This window comes from Macaca nemestrina, chromosome 11, assembly GCF_043159975.1.
Source record: "Macaca nemestrina isolate mMacNem1 chromosome 11, mMacNem.hap1, whole genome shotgun sequence".
NCBI classification, from domain to species: Eukaryota; Metazoa; Chordata; class Mammalia; order Primates; family Cercopithecidae; genus Macaca; species Macaca nemestrina.
Window position 1 is genome coordinate 21,084,225 of NC_092135.1, and position 17,127 is coordinate 21,101,351.

Sequence of the window (17,127 nt, forward strand, 5' to 3'; positions counted from 1 at the left end):
GCTACTTAGGGGGCTGAGGTAGACTGCTTGAGCCCAGGAGGTGGAGGATACAGTGAGTTGAGATCCTGCCCCTGCACTCCAGCCTGGGCAACAAGAGTGTGATCTTTTACATTTTGTTACACTGAATATTTCATTACTCATTAAATCCTGGCCACAAAAAACACTAAGCTACCTCACCAGTTTCTCCCCTCACCACATGGTTAGCAGATCCTTGGCAAGGCTGTTCTGACTCAGCTAAAATATCTTCAGATCTGCAAAGGACAAGGATGTAGAGCTAAAATGGAAAGATATTTGCCTCCAGCATTAACAGTACTAAATTCTTTGATAATTTTGAGAATAAAATGCTGATAGGAGTAAACAATAACATCACACAAAAAGCAAAATACTTTTAAAGATATAAAAATGTTTTACTACAATTAAAAAAATCAATAAATGAAGAGATATACCATGTTTATTCACTGGAAGACTAAAGAGAAGGAAATTCCAAGCCTTTTCAAATTATTCTATAAATTTAAGGTAATTCCAATGAAAATCTCAGGATTTACATATCAAATCTGCAAAACAATATTAGACATTTACATTTATAGAAACGTAAATATTTGGCGAAAATATAAAAACAGAAAAAAGAATAAAAGGTTGAATTCATAATAGTTACCTGTAAGAGGGTGCCTTAACTATGCCCACAATTTTTAAAAAAATTTTTCTCTTTAAAAAATAAGGGCCAGGCAGGCACAGTGGCTCACACCCATAATCCCAGCACTCTGGGATGCCCAGGCAGGCGGATTACCTGAGGTCAGGAGTTTGAGACCAGCCTGGCCAACATGGAGAAACCCCATCTCTACTAAAAATACAAAAATTGGCTGGGCGTGGTGGTGGGAACCTGTAATCCCAGCTACTTGGGAGGCTGAGGAGAATCCCTTGAACTGGGGAGAAGGTTGCAGTGAGCCGAGATCATGCCACTGCACTCCAGCCGACCACAGAGCAAGACTTGTCTCAAAAAAAAAATAAATATATAAAAGAAGGTCAGGTACAGCGGCTCACACCTGTAATCCCAGCACTTTGGGAGGCGAAGGCAGATGGATCACTTGAGGCCAGAAGTTCAAGACCAACTGGGCAACATGGAGAAATCTTGTCTCTACCAAAATACAAAAATTAGCCAGTTTCATAACCCGGTCTCAAAACAAATACATAAAAATTAAAAAAAAAAAAAAAAACTGAAGCAAATGTGATAGTGTTAAAATTTGATAAGACTGGATAATAGGTACAAGAGTATTTTATCATGTTCTAATTTGGTCAGCATGTTTGAAAACCTTCACAATAAAAAAGATTACATCATTGTAAGACTTTACAAACTTTATTTTAAAACAAGCTATAATTACATGAAATTGAGAACAGCTCTGGGGCCAATATTATTGTACTATTTTAGGGCCTAGCAATTACATACTATAGAAAAAGATGGATATTCATTTTTTCTTGCTGTGGATTAAATTATGAAATACTTTTGGGGTGCCTTCTATATTTAAGGTATTCTGGTAGGATATGAAAGAAAAAAATAAGAACTGAATCTAAACTTTCAAAGACTGCACAATCTAGGTGGTAAAAACTCTCTTTAACTTTCAAAAATAATGGGCAGATGTTTGTGGTCCAGGGGTAACTTCCTAACTTTTTGACCCTCCTATTTTTCTGCATATAATTTTTTCTTCCTGTACAAAAATATGTTTTGTTCCTGCCCAATATTTGTGGTTCATGTAAAATTAACATTAGCATCAACATTTGTAATAATCTAGAGGGAAAGTGCTTCCAATTGTAATTCTTACACAAAAATTTCTTTTTGATGGGTAAGATGGGACTGTACTTTAGTGACGTTCACTAAGTATCAGTACCAGTTCCAGTTAAAAATGAAACAAAATTCTGCAATATATTTTAACCCATGTGAAATGAACTGTCAACCGACCCAAGCTGTCAACTTTAAGAACTCTATCTCTATGCCCATCTAAATATCTGAAATGAATACATGTTGACAACATATTAGTCTTTATTTATATAAACCAGTTGTGTATTTTTTCTTTTCCCAAATTATAAATGCCTAGCACCAGTTATAAAATCAGATGGTCACAAAGTTACACAAAAACAAACTATAATTAGCTTTAAAATTTTATTGAAATTCAAGTTTAGAATTTAACAATTTAATACAAGATTACACTGAATACTTTCTAACCAGTATTTTAGCCTGCTTTACATAATTTCTAGACATAACTTTTAAGAACTGATACTTTCTGGTTAATTTTCCATGATATGCCAATTATACAATCATTAAAATTTCAGATGCTACCTGAATATTCTTATTCCAATGTCAGAATTTAAAAAAATAAGTTCAAATACTGAAAATCTAAGACATTAACACTGGGGCCCTTGTAATATAGAAAAGAAGAAAAGTTGTACAATCTTAACTGTTTAAAACTCGTAACATTTACTGTAGTAACAGAATATGAATTTTTCACATAACCATATTAATTTCTCAAGTATTTCCTACTGACGCACGTCTGAAGTTATAAAAATCTCTTTTAAACATATCTATACTGAATTACTCCAAAAATAACAGTGATACTTTAGGGCCTTGCAAATTTATTCTAGTGCATATTTTAAGTACCTAAAGTACAGCCTGTGCACTAGCAGGTTACTGGAAAGAGTAAGTGTGGCTTTCTTTTTTGTTTTTTTTGAGGCAGGGTCTCGCTCTGTCATCCACACTGGAGTTCAGAGGCAAGATGTGAATTTAAGGAGTGAGTCGTTTGGGATCACGAGGGAACATGGAGGTCTGACGAACATTATGCAATCCCAGAAACAGCATAGTCACTCTTTCCAACCCTGGGGAAGACAAAAATAATCATTAATTCCTTTCTGAAAATCTCTCAGGGTCTTACTTAGTACTATAAACATAAATATAATTGTTAAACTAAATACTTTTCCTTATTAGGAAAGAAAATGACTCCTATTATTTTGGGTTTATTTAAAATTGTTTTGAGTATTGATTCAGAAATAAAGATGCTGCTATAAATGAAAAGGACTAAGTAATATATCCTTAAGTGGTATGGAGTCTAAAATGTGAACCACAAAAATCTGTATGAGCCAGGCGTGGTGGCTCAAGCCTGTAATCCCAGCACTTTGGGAGGCCGAGACGGGCAGATCACGAGGTCAGGAGATCGAGACCATTCTGGCTAACCCGGTGAAACCCCGTCTCTACTAAAAAAATACAAAAAATTAGCCAGGCGTGGCTAACACGGTGGAACCCCGTCTCTACTAAAAAATACAAGAAATTAGCCAGGCGTGGTGGCGGGCGCCTGTAGTCCCAGCTACTCAGGAGGATGAGGTAGGAGAATGGCGTGAGCCCGGGAGGAGGAGCTTGCAGTGAGCCGAGATCGCGCCACTAGACTCCAGTGTGGGCGACAGAGTGAGACTCTGTCTCAAAAAAAAAAAAAAGAAAAAAAATCTACATGAATGAACAAAATCTATGATGTAAACAATAAGAAAAACAAAAGACTTTATAAGCTTGAACATTTCAAATGATACCACACTCTGATTATATAGTCCAGGCAATGAGGATCAGAGCCATAAACTTGCTTAAGCAATAATAGAAGTGTGCGAAAATTTATTGTAATTCTATAGACATTTAACATGGTGGACCCTATGATAAAAAGCTCTGGAGTACATTATTATACTAAGTGTTTTGACTGTAAAAAAGAAACTGATTTTTGGAAAGTGGTTAACAAGATTATGGTTCCTCCTTTCAATGGATTCCATGTAGAGATGTAAAAAGAATGAAAAAGCTCTTTAGCTATTGATAACAAGTTATAAGATACATTAAAGTATTTCTTCTCCATCTGGGCTCATATTTTAAAAAATGATACATTAAGTAAAAAATGCAAATTACTAAATGGTTTACATATAATAGTATGCTACAATTTGTGTAAAAATATTTAAAGAAATGTGTGTGTGTGTCTTTTTGTATATGCGAAGATATCTTTGCAAAGGTAAGCTGAAAACTAGAAACAATGGTTTCCTGTAGGGAGGCGAATATGCAGTATTCTCCTTTTTCCTCCTCCAATTTAAAAAACAGTGTTAAAATACATATAAAATCTACCATCAGAACTTTTTTTTTTTTTTTGAGACGGAGTCTCGCTGTGTCGCCCAGGCTGGAGTGCAGTGGCCGGATCTCAGCTCATTGCAAGCTCCGCCTCCCGGGTTTTTACGCCATTCTCCTGCCTCAGCCTCCCGAGTAGCTGGGACTACAGGCGCCCACCACCTCGCCCGGCTAGTTTTTTGTATTTTTTAGTAGAGACGGGGTTTCACCGTGTTAGCCAGGATGGTCTCGAACTCCTGACCTCGTGATCCGCCCGTCTCGGCCTCCCAAAGTGCTGGGATTACAGGCTTGAGCCACCGTGCCCGGCCCATCAGAACTATTTTTAAGTGTCCAGTTTAGTAGTACCAAATACACTCACGATGTTGTGCAATCATCACTGTCATTCATCTCTACAACTCTTAAAAAAAATCATGTTTACATCCAGAGGAATGGGACTGCTGGGTCATATGGTATTTCCAGTTCTAAATCTTTGAGGAATCGCCATACTGTCTTCCACAATGGTTGAATTAATTTAAATTCCCACCAACAGTGTAAAAGCATTCCTATTTCTCTGTAACCTTGTCAGCATCTGTTGTTTCTAGACTTTTTAATAATCGCCATTCTGACTGGTGTGAGATGGTATCTCATTGTGGTTTTGATTTGCATTTCTCTAATGATCAGTGATGTTGAGCTTTTCTTCATGTTTGTTGACTGCATAAATGTCTTCTTTTGAGAAATGTCTGTTCATGTCCTTTGCCCACTTTTTAATGGGGTTGTTTCGCTTTTTTCTTGTAAATTTGTTTGAGTTCTTTGTGGATTCTGAATAATAAAGGTACATGCACGTGTATGTTCATTGCAGCACTATTCATAATAGCAAAGACATGGGATCAACCCAAATGCCCAATGATAGACTGGATAAAGAAAACGTAGTACATATACACCATGGAATACTATGCAGCCACAAAAAGGAGTGACATCATGTCCTTTGCAGGGATATGGATGAAGCTGAAGCCATTATCCTCAACAAACTAACGCAGGAACAGAAAACCAAACACCACATATTCTCACTTATAAGTGGGAGCTGAACAATGAGAACACATGGACACAGGGAGGGGAACAACACACACTGGGGCCTGTTGGGAGAGTGGGGTTGGGGAGAGCATTGGGAAAAAGAGCGATGCATGCGGGGCTTAATACATAGGTGATGGGTTGACAGATGCAGCAAGCCCCTATGGCACACTTTTACTATGTAACAAACCTGCACATCCTGCACATGTATCCCAAAACTTAAAAAAACAAGAAAACAAAAAACCATATGTAATGACCTTAACTGGTGCTATTTATTTTTAAAATTTTGCCCAGCTTTATTGAGTTACAATTGACAAAAATTGTATGTATTTACAGTGTACAATGTGACACTCTGATACACTGTGAAATGATTAAATCAAGCTGATTAACTTATCTATCATCTTGCATACCTATATTTTTTGTGGAAAGAACATTTAAAATCTACTCTTTTAGCAATTTTCAAGCATACATTACCTGCAGTCACAATGTAGAACAATGGATCTCCAGAACTTAATCATCCTAATTCAATCTTCATACCCTTAGACCAACTTCTCCCCATTCCAACAACCATTCTACTCTTTGTCTATGGGTTCAACTTTTAAAAGGTACCATATGTATGTGAGATCATGCAGTATTTGTCTTTCTGTGTCTGATTTGCTAATTTGTTTAGCATGATGTCCTCTAGGTTACTCTACATTGCTACAAATGACAGGATTTCCTTCTTTTTAAAGGCAGAGTGTTATTTCATTGTATAGATAAAATAGGTTGAGTATTCCTAATATGAAAATCCAAAATACTTCAAAATCTGAGACTTTTTGAATGCCAACATGATACTCAAAAACACAAACAAAAAAACCAAAAATGCTCACTGGAGCATTTCAGGTTTCTAGATTTGGCATGTTTAACCAGTAAGTACAATGCAAATATTATAAAATCTGAAAAAAAATCCAAAATCAGACATGCTTCTGGTCCCAAGCATTTTGGGTAAGGGATACTCAATCTATACTATACTTTCTTTATCCATTCATCCACTGATGGACACTAAGGTCATTTCTATATCTTGGCTATTGTAAATAATGCTACATTGAACATGAGAGTGCACAAATGTCTTCAACATACTGATTTTATTTCCCTCGGTATATAAGACCAGATAAGGAATTACTGAATCATATGGTAATTCTCATTGTAACGTTTAGAAGAATCTTCATCCTGTTTTTCCTAACGGCTGTACCAATTTTACATTCCCGTCAACTATTTACAAATACGGATTCCCCTTTCTCCACATCCTCACCAACAATTATCCATTATCTTTTGGCTAACAGCCACAGGTGTGAGATGGTTATCTCACTGAGGTTTTAATTTATATTTCCCTAATGTTTAGTGATGTCGAGCATTTTTTTCCATATGCCTATTGGCGATTTAAATATAGGTTTTACATTTAGGCCTTTGATCCATTTTGAGTTTATTTTTGTATATGATGTTAGGTAAGTGTCTAATTTCAATCTCCTGCAAATGGACATCAGTTTTCTCTGTACCATCTGTTGAAAAGACTGTCCCTCTACCAATTTTAATTTGAAAATTTTGTAAGTACATATTGTATTTTCCAAAAAAACCCAAAACAAACAACAAAAACTTCAATAAAACTATACATTCAAAATTTTTAAGAATGTTTGATATGGACATCCAAAGATGAGTTAAATATTTACTGATTTTAAATTGCAAAGCAGTCCCTTACGTATACTGTAGAAGTGTTCTTAAGGTCAATCAAGTGCTACATCTCAATAAAACACTTAGCAGCTCTTTGAGCTATTTTAAGGTAGAGTTTTAATTTGTGCTAATGTGAATGAACTCACAGTAGCAAGAGAGAAAACAGGATATTCCACTTACAAGGCATTTGGCTTCTAAAAACTCTTAAGAGAAAAAATGGCTAGAACTTTATGACAATAATATTTTAAAACACACAAGTTAGCTGTTCATTTTGTTTCTTGGAAATCAAATTTTCACTTATGTCATAATTGACTTTTAAAAATTCTTGTAATTCAAATTTGTATTACAGTTAGAACTTATGAACTTATTTGTAAGCAATAACAGAATATTACCAATGCCTCCACCAGCATGAGGAGGAGCTCCAAAGCGGAAGGAATCAATGTAAGCCTTGATTTTCTCCAAATCTACAAAAAGACACAAAACAAAACAAAATATAATTTATCATCTTATTTATCTTAAAAAATCACAAAAGCAATTACTGTTCAATGGAGACTTTTAAAAAAGACCGAGAAGTCTTTTAAATGTTTACAATGTATTATTTTCAGAAAATACACTCCCTTAAATTATTTTAAGTTGTTTACCAATTCCATGATGTAAAGCTCTCTCTGTTAGCAGCTGAGGATCATGTATTCTTTGAGCTCCTGACAATATTTCTTCTCCTCTCATGAACATATCGTAAGAGTTGGACTGTTTCTGCAAGAGAAAAAACACCACTCTTCAAGTGACTACTATCCTATTTCTATTACACATATACAGAAAAAAATCTCTGCTGCATGAAGAGCAAGTTCATTTTTTCCTATAATTAACAATGCAACCTTGTTCTCTAAAGTAGAATTAAACTACTGAGGGCTGAATAACTTTTTCTTTGTTTATATCAATTTTGTGCTCTCCTCCCACACCCCCCAACAACAAATCAGAGCGCCACATCTAATTTTTAAGAAGCAGTGCTGATCCTTATTTCACTTTATCATCTGAGATGTTTTTAAGCTTGATATGATTTTGGGGTGACTTCTGGAACTCCAAGTTAATAGGTGTGAGTCTTTATTATTATTTTTACTTTAATCCCCTGTCTTTCAATAAACCAGTGGTTCTCAAAGTGTGATTCCCAGACCAGTAGCTTCAGTATTACCAGAAATTTGTTAGTTGGTCTGGAGTGGGGCCAGCAAAATGATCAGGCTCCCATTCCAGAGCAACTAATGAGAAATTCTGGGTGGGCCCCAGCAATTGATGTTTTAAAAAGCCCTCCAAGTGATTCTGATGCACAGTAAAATTTAGAAACCACTGCAATGGAAAAATGGTAAAAGACCATAAGACATTATTTAGATTATTAACTTCCAGGATACAATGTGAATTCCCAGTTTAAGGTCAATGACAGGATGATTTGCTAAAGTATGCAAAACTAGTGGTACTATTTATAATTTACATAGTCTTTCTCCCTCATTAATCTTCAGAAAAATGACCAAGGAAAATGATTTTAACATAGGTTTTAAAAATTAATTTTCTAGAATATTCAAATTTTACAATATCATTTTGACCAGTGGTGACAGACATCAGTGGTAATACGTATGTCTATCAAAACTGCAAATTATTAATGAAAACCATTATTCCCATTATGCATTCTGACAGTGGCAATAAAATTTCCCTTCTGCCCCCAAATGGGTTACTTAAAACCAAATTACTTACAGGATTTCTTGGGTCAGGCATCGTATAGAAAGGTCTTACAGCCAATGGATATTTATCAAGAATATAAAAATCTGTATCATACTATAAAAAGAATAAATGCAATTAAAATACATTTTTAAAAAGTAAAATGGCTAACATTTTGGTAATTAACTTTTTTACACAAAAACTTTGGTTCTTCATAATTACTCTAATTATACTGTATATACAATGAATATCTTGCTTTTTTTCAAGTAACATTTTTATCGTATAGCATTTTGCCATGGTGTCATAAATTATTGCAATACCTAATTTTTAGGCATTGCTTATTATTCATAGTTCTCAAAAAAAATTTTTTTTTTTTTAAGAGATGGGGTCTTGCTCTGTTGCTTAGGCTGGAGTGCATGATGTGATCATGGCTTAAATAGGAGCCTGGCTAATTTTTCAAATTTTTTGTAGAGATGGAATCTCGCTGTGTTTGCCCAGGCTGGTCTTGAACTCCTGGCCTCAAGTGATCCTCCTATGTCGGCCTCTCAAAGTGCTAGAATTACAGGCATGAGCCACTGTGCCAGGCCTACGGTTTAAATATTCATTTTTTTCCTGTTCTTTTTTTTTTGAACATGTAATCCCTTTCTAATTTCTTCCCCATTCTAAATTATGCTTTGATAAACATCTTTGAATTTACTTTTTTCTTTGTTATTCTAGTTCATCTAGTCATTCTGATGCATTTTATAATGAAAAAAATTATCTGAAATCCTTTTGGTTGTTATAGAAACTATATTAAGTCTATGAATTATTTTGGGAAATTTGACGTAATTTATAATATTCATCATTGAAAAACATGGATTATCTTCCCAACAATTTAAATTTTTATCTAGATATATACATGAGATTTTGGTAGTTTTCTTCAAATGAATGCTGCAGCTGAAAGAAATAAATGACATTAACTTGAAATTACAACTTTTTTTAGAGAATGCTTACTATGTGACCTAGATTTAATTAAAAAAAAAAAAAAAATTACGTTTCAGGGTCGGGTGCGGTGGCTCATGCCTGTAATCCTAGAATTTTGGGAGGCCGAAGTAGGTGGATCACCTGAGGTCAGGAGTTCGAGACCAGCCTGGCCAACATGGTGAAACCCCGTCTCTACTAAAAATACAAAAAATTAGCTGGGTGTGGTGGTGGGTGCCTGTAATCTCAGCTATTTGGGAGGCTGAGGCAGGAGAATTGCTTGAACCCAGTGGGTGGAGGTTGCAGTGAGCCCAGATAGTGCCATTGCATTCTAGCCTGGGCAATAAGAGCGAAACTTTGTCTCAAAAAAAAAAAAAATTGCATTTCAACTGTTTTTGACTTTCAACATTTTTGATAAAACTTGAGAAGAGGATGTTAACAGCTGACAAACTGAAATTGGCTCTGCTGAAATAGCATTTTAAACGTATAAACTGAATATTGTATGGCTTCAGAAATATCAGTTCTCTAGTTTAACAGTTTCAAGTGCAACCAGTAGGAGGAGCTCAAGGACAAATTTTCCTTTTCATTATACCAGTATCTTAAAATTTTTAAAAAGATCACACTAAGCTTAGCTTTTCTCCTCTTTGGAGTCTTGGTTTTAGAAAATGAGATTGGAAAGTAGCTATTACATAAGAGGCAGAGAGGAAGCTCACTCATCTTTAAGTCTCATGAAACAGCAGGCGTACACAGGGAAGATCAAATCTAAATAATTTCAAATAACTTGGAGGTCATTTCTAACTAATCTGACATTCTATCACTTTTAGAGACACCTCAGAACAACTTCGTAGAAATATTAAATACTGAGTTAATCAAATCATCTGGGAGAAAGGCAGGCTGTCTGAATATTTCTCATTTTTCTAAGAAAAAAAATTTTGAACGTCCCTCTAAAGTTTTTATTTATTCCAGAATCACACCATTCTAGGAAGCTCAGTCCCCTCTGCAACTGTTTTTAGTCCCAAGAGACATTTCAGAATTAGAAAAAGAAATCCAGCATATACAAGAGTCCTACCTTTTCCTTTACCAAGTGACCCAACAGCTTTTCATTTGGTGTACTGAAAAAGAAACGCGAAATCAGTGTTTGAAGATGAAACGGCAACTTAAAAATGTTAATAAGGAACTTCTTCTATTTAAGTTTCTCAAGGGATTACAAAATTTGGCCAAAACATGCAGTTGTCTATTCTGTTCTTTTCTTAAAAGGCAAGTCCTATTGAAAATCACTTATGAGTATACCTTGGTAGAGTGACTCAGCGCTTAGTAGATGCTGTTCAAATATTTAATTAAAGCAATAAACAGAATTTAGCAATTCATCGATTCAGAAATATCATGGATGAAATAATTTCCTATAATTACACATAATAAAAGTTCGCTACACTAATATAGGCTAGTCTTGCCATGAAATAGTCTTCCCTTTTTGGTACTCTTTATCAATGGTTTATGAAATAAAAATTAGTATTATCCAAGGTTTTAAAATAGTGTTTATATGAACATGTTACATTTATAGCCAAGAGGTAGTTACTTTAGTTTCCTATGTAAAAACAATTTCTAAAATACTTAAAAAAATACTACTCAAGCTTGTAGGATTTTTATTTTGCCTTAAAATATCATCTAGCAATGTAGGCAATGTTTAAAGCCATATATATGTATATTTTTGTTAAACAACAAAAAATGGTTTTGGGTGAATTGTTTTTTGAAAAACCCTAAAAAGTGACAATAATCATTTCCTTTCCCTCCTAAAATACGTAAGTATTGTGATGGTTTAAAGGAATCATTCAAGGAAGTCTTGAATAAAATATAAGTAGATAGAAATTTTCAACCTTTACATGTTTTATTTTTTACAGACAGGGTTTCACTCTATCACCCAGGCATGATCGTGGGTTACTACAGCCTTGATACTCCTGGGCACAGGTGACCCAATTGCCTCAGCCTCCAGAGTAGCTGGGACTACAGGTGTGTGCCACCACATGCAGCTAAATTTTAAATTTTTTTGTAGAGACAGGATCTGTGTTGTCCAGGCTGGTCCCGAAATCCTGGCCTCAAATGATCCTCCCACCTCGGCCTCTCAAAGTACTGTGATTACAGGCGCAAGCCAACATGCCCAGCCTCAATCTTTATTAAATGACATCATTTGTTTATGATCTGAATTTAGATTGTACTCTGAATACCAGGGACACTGGGAGGTATCTCTTTCCAGGTTGTAGGAGAGGGTTGTGGGTAAACGTCTGTCGTAAGGGACCAGAGGGGAGAAGAGAAAACAAATACCCACTCTATACCAAATACTACATATAATATAGTATGTATGATACTATATAAACAATATTGACTTTTATAACTTTTGGATGTTAACAGTTTATACCCTGATCCTGTGTGGGGATGGATTTAGACTGCTGTCTACTTTCTCTAATACCACTAATTTGGAAAGAGAAGTAACATATTAGAAGACAAAATCACAGGCAAAACTCCCTATACTCTTTAAAGAGTTACAAACATGAGGGAAAAATAATGGAAAATGGTGTTTATAAACAAAATTATGAAAACTTAAGCAAACCATAGTAAACATTTTTATTTCAGATCACACATTATATAAAACAGCATCATACTGTATACCAAAGTTAATAAAATGTAAGTGTATCAGGTGAAAAAAATCATTTATTAATATTTTCCTTCTCTCTTACCTTAAACCAAATTACTAAGGCTTTAAAAATCACAAAGACAACTTGGAGGACGGATCAATAGGTGCAGCCAACCACCATGGCACATGTGTCCCTATGTAACAAACCTGCATGTTCTGCACATGGATTCTGGAACTTAGAGTAAAAAAAAACAAAATCACAAAGACAAACCTCAGATCGTCTTCATCTCCCATTTCGACTCCAGCTTCCCTAAGCATAGCCAATGCTTCACAATATTCTAGTCTTAGAGTTGGCTCCAAAAATTTGAATGGCTCACATGGGAACTGTTTATTCACCGTTTGAATTTCAGTCTGAAACCTATTTGCAGAATGATTTAGTTAAGAAAATGTGTGAGATAAATGTTTCCTCCACAAGAGGTCACTGTGGCAATATACAAAAATCAATCTTTGAATCAGTATATACACCAGGAAAAGCGTATCAAATTATAAAAGAATGAAATTTAAATACTTAAAATATCTAACACCATTTTTCAATCTTATGTTTTTGTAACCACAGTAACATCAAAGGATTAAAAATTTTCTTTATAACTCATATCAGTTAATATAGTTAGAAACATAAAATGCCCATTTTATAAAGCATTACAAAAATCTGACTTTTTAATTCTTTAACAATTCTTGTTATCACTGAGGAAGACCAAATTAATGAGTATTTGTCTTATCTTCCCGCATCCATGTTACACTGTATGTTCAGAGAAGTGCCAATTTCCCATTTTGATAATCTCTATAGTACAATGCTTACCCTATGTATATAGAAGGTACAAGACAATGTTTATTGCACTGAGCTGAATTTCTGCTATGGACGATGATATTTTATTGAGATTTTAAAAGTTTATTTTTGGCCAGGTGCAGTGGCTCACACCTGTAATCCCGGCACTTTGGGAGATGGATCACCTGAGGTCAGGAGTTCAAGACCAGCCTGGCCAACATGGTGAAACCCCATCTCTACTCAAACTACAAAAATTATCTGGGCATGGTTAGGAGGCTGCGGTAGGAGAATCGTTTGAGCCTAAGAGGTGGAGGTTGCAGTGAGCCAAGATCGTGCCACTGCCCTCCAGCCTGGGTTGACAGAGCAAGACTCTGTCTCAAAAAAAAAGGTTCGGATTTGCTTCAAAATAATAGTGAATGAGGGAAATGGGCAAACAAAATTGGCCACAGGTTGACAAGGACTGAAACTGGTTGGTGAGTTCATGGGGGCTCATTAGACTATTGCACATCCTTTTGTATGTGTCTGAAAGTTTTCCATAATTAACAGACTTGAAAAAAGTATGTTTATATTCTATATACAGAAAAAAGTACGTTTGTATTTTATATATAGAATTCTCTACCTAGAATTGACATTCTACTTTTATTTTTTTTATTTCTGAGACAGGGTCCCACTCTGTTGCTCAGGCTGGAGCGCAGAGGTGCAATCTTGGCTCACCACAACCCTGGCCTTCTGGGCTCAATCGATCTTCCCACCTCAAGCCTCCTGAGTAGCTGGGACTACAGGCATGTAACACTATGACCGGCGAACTTTTTGTTACTTTTTGTAGAGACAGGGTTTCACCATGTTGCCCATGCTGGTCTCGAACTCCTAGGCTCAAGCAATCTGCCGGCCTCGGCCTCCCAAAGTGTTAGGATTATAGATGTACACCACGCCTGGCCTAGAATTTATATTCTCGAAATTAAAACACCATCATTTCTTGATTGGTCTTACAGACTTTCATGGGAATAAAGCTTAGCCATTGATTTATTAAAATCTTGATATAAGGGTTAGAAAGACCCCATAATTGATTATTTATTTATTTATTTATTATTTTTTTAGACAGAGTCTCACTCTGTTGCCCAGGCTGGAATGCAGTGGAGCTATCTCGGCAATTCAAGCAGTTCTCCTGCCTCAGCCTCCTGAGTAGCTGGGACAACTAGTGTGTGCCACCATGCCTGGCTAATTTTTTGTATTTTTAGTAGAGACGGGGTTTCACCATGCTGGCCAGGCTGGTCTCAAACTCCTAACCTCCTGATCTGCCCGCCTTGGCCTCCAAAAGTGCTGGGATTACAGGCATGAGCCACCGAGCCTGGCCCCCAATTCATCTTTACATAGCTTTTCTTTCCTTTATATATCAACTCCCATTCATCATGTCTACCAATAGTAGTACAAAAATATGACTGTCAATACTTTAAAATACATTTATATATGTATTTTATATAAACACATATACATATTTGGATATATATACAATACATATACATACAATACAATACATACACATTTGTATATGTATTTTTCTATGAGAGGTAAATACTAATGATAAACATGAGAGGAACATGACACAGGCCAGATAATCCAATAAACAGGTGACACCAAAATTTGAAATTCCTAAATGACTTGAAGAACATACAAAGAAGGCTTTATTTTCAAATTGCCACCTTAACTCTACTGAAAAAGTTCAGCAGTAACGGCGTTTGAGTCCAATTTGTAAGTAGAGATTTGATTAGTCCCAAGGACCCAAATTCATGCTTGGTCTGTTGTTATAAAAATCAAAGTGGAAATGTCAAATTCTATTATTTAATAGAGAAGCTATCAGTATTTTAAAAAAATGAGTTTCTGAAACTTTCTTGAATTATAAATGTGAACTGAAAATGAGAAAAGCTGTGTGTGTTCCTTCAGTGTAGTTCTAAAGTATATTTCGTCTTATAAGGAAAATGTTATCAGTTGTTCCATGAACCATTGAAAATTGATTGAAATAAACGGCATCAAAATGTTTTAGAGAACAAAGATATAAAAAGAAAAAGGCTGTCTGCAATTAATTAGCCATCAAAGGCACAGATCTGCAGAGAATGCCTTGAAATATTGGCACTTACGCTACAGTATTCTTAAATAAGATCAGTAGTTAATTTCTACATTCTATTTTTTTTTTTTGAGACGGAGTCTTGCTCTGTTGCCCAGGCTAGAGTCCAGTGATGTGATCTCAGCTCACTGCACCTCCGCCTCCTGGGTTCAAATGATTCGCCTGCCTCAGTCTTCCAAGTAGCTGGGATTACAGGTGCATGCCACCATGCGTGGCTAATTTTTGTATTTTTAGTAGAGATGGGGTTTCGCTAAGTTGACCAGGTCGGTCTTGAACTTCTGACCTCAAGTGATCTGCCCGACTCGGCCTCCCAAAGTGCTGGGATTACAGGCGTGAGCCACCGTGCCTGGCCAATTTCTACATTCTTAAACTTACTCATTAGCCTTGCAATGTAGTAAATAAAATTCGTATTTTTGAACTCTTTTAAAATACCAATGAAACATATCAAATACATCAATAAGGAATAAATTGCTGGACTTCAAATAAAATTTTTTTTTTTTGAGACGGAGTCTCGCTCTGTCACCCAAGCTGGAGTGCAGTGGCCGGATCTCAGCTCACTGCAAGCTCCACCTCCCGGGTTCATGCCATTCTCCTGCCTCAGCCTCCCTAGTAGCTGGGACTACAGGCGCCTGCCCCTTTGCCTGGCTAGTTTTTTGTATTTTTTTAGTAGAGACGGGGTTTCACCATGTTAGCCAGGATGGTCTCGATCTCCTGACCTTGTGATCCGCCCGTCTCGGCCTCCCAAAGTGCTGGGACTACAGGCTTGAGCCACCGCGCCCGGCCCCCAAATAAAAATTTTTAATATGATCCTTTGTCAGTTATTAAAATGCTAGCTTAGACTATTATAGCTTACCTAATACTTGAAATATAGTCACGAATACAGAAAGAGGGAAAAATAGAGACTTTCTTAATCAACTTGACTCACTTCTATTTTCTTTTCCTATTTTCCCCATGTTAAACATCATCATAAGTAAACAACTTTCAATGACCTTTAAAGGGAAGAGCTCTTTGCCAGTTTTGAGGGTGTAGCTAAATGGACATTCTACATAATTCAATTTTCTGAACATCTAGAACACATCTAATATTTCTGCAAATGTTAATTCATCAGATCCAAATAGGTTTAAACATCCCTTCGGTCTACTAGTTTCTAATCTTTACTGAGCACTCAATGTAAATATAAATTGATTTAAGAATTAACCATATTTGACCAGACTTAATTTACATGTCGACAGATTCAGTTGACTGAAGGAACTTTTTACCTTTGAGGTGGGTAATAATGCTATTTCCACTTAATGGCTGAGGAAACTGAGGCACAGAGTTAAATAATCTGCACAAGGCCCACACAGAGAAGCAGCAGAGCTGGGATTTGAACTCAGGCTATCTGGATGTTGCTGAATCCAACCTCTTAAGCATTACCCTCATACTATTTCCCAAATAATAAACTATTAAAAGTAACATATGCTGTATTTCTTGAGACATTCGGGATGTCAGTATAAAGGAAACAAGGACAACAACAAAATACAGTTGGACTGTTCACAATGTGGTAAATTTACCAGCAAAATAGAGGTTAATTAGTTGAGCCCCCAAATGATTTGAATCCAGAAGCAGTATTCTGAGTGTGGATTTTTCCAACCAATTAAATGGATCATCTAACTGACAAATCTTTATATATATGTTCATAGAAACTTAGTTTGCATGTTTAAATTGAAAAAAAATTTTTTTTTAAAGAGCCCAAACTGATCTGAAATTAAGTCCATCTAGGTGTATAAAATACTTTTTACCTTTCTTGAAGTCCTTTGAATATTTGTACCATGGTGTCAGCAATTTCTTCCATAACTTCATGGTAATGGTAATTAAAAGCCATTTCAATGTCCAAACCAACAAACTCAGTTAGATGTCTATGGGTATTAGAGTCTTCTGCTCTGAATACTGCAAATTTAATAAAAGAAATAAACAGCAAATACTGTTTTCAATTTTGGATAAATTGGGAT

At 35.7% G+C, this 17,127-nt stretch overlaps 1 protein-coding gene across 1 annotated transcript in view; it reads right to left on the minus strand.

Moving 5' to 3' along the window:
• Positions 1 to 2,141: 2,141 nt before the first annotated feature.
• DARS1 (aspartyl-tRNA synthetase 1) overlaps positions 2,142 to 17,127 on the minus strand; it is an 82,599-nt gene continuing 67,613 nt past the window's right edge. The window contains exons 10-16 of the mRNA XM_011759806.2: positions 16,918 to 17,065; positions 12,460 to 12,606; positions 10,629 to 10,671; positions 8,636 to 8,716; positions 7,534 to 7,645; positions 7,285 to 7,356; positions 2,142 to 2,865 (exon numbers count right to left, since the gene is read on the minus strand). Of these exons, the coding sequence (XP_011758108.1) occupies positions 2,774 to 2,865; positions 7,285 to 7,356; positions 7,534 to 7,645; positions 8,636 to 8,716; positions 10,629 to 10,671; positions 12,460 to 12,606; positions 16,918 to 17,065 (695 nt within the window). The 3' untranslated portion in view covers positions 2,142 to 2,773. The remainder of the gene's footprint in view (positions 2,866 to 7,284; positions 7,357 to 7,533; positions 7,646 to 8,635; positions 8,717 to 10,628; positions 10,672 to 12,459; positions 12,607 to 16,917; positions 17,066 to 17,127) is intronic.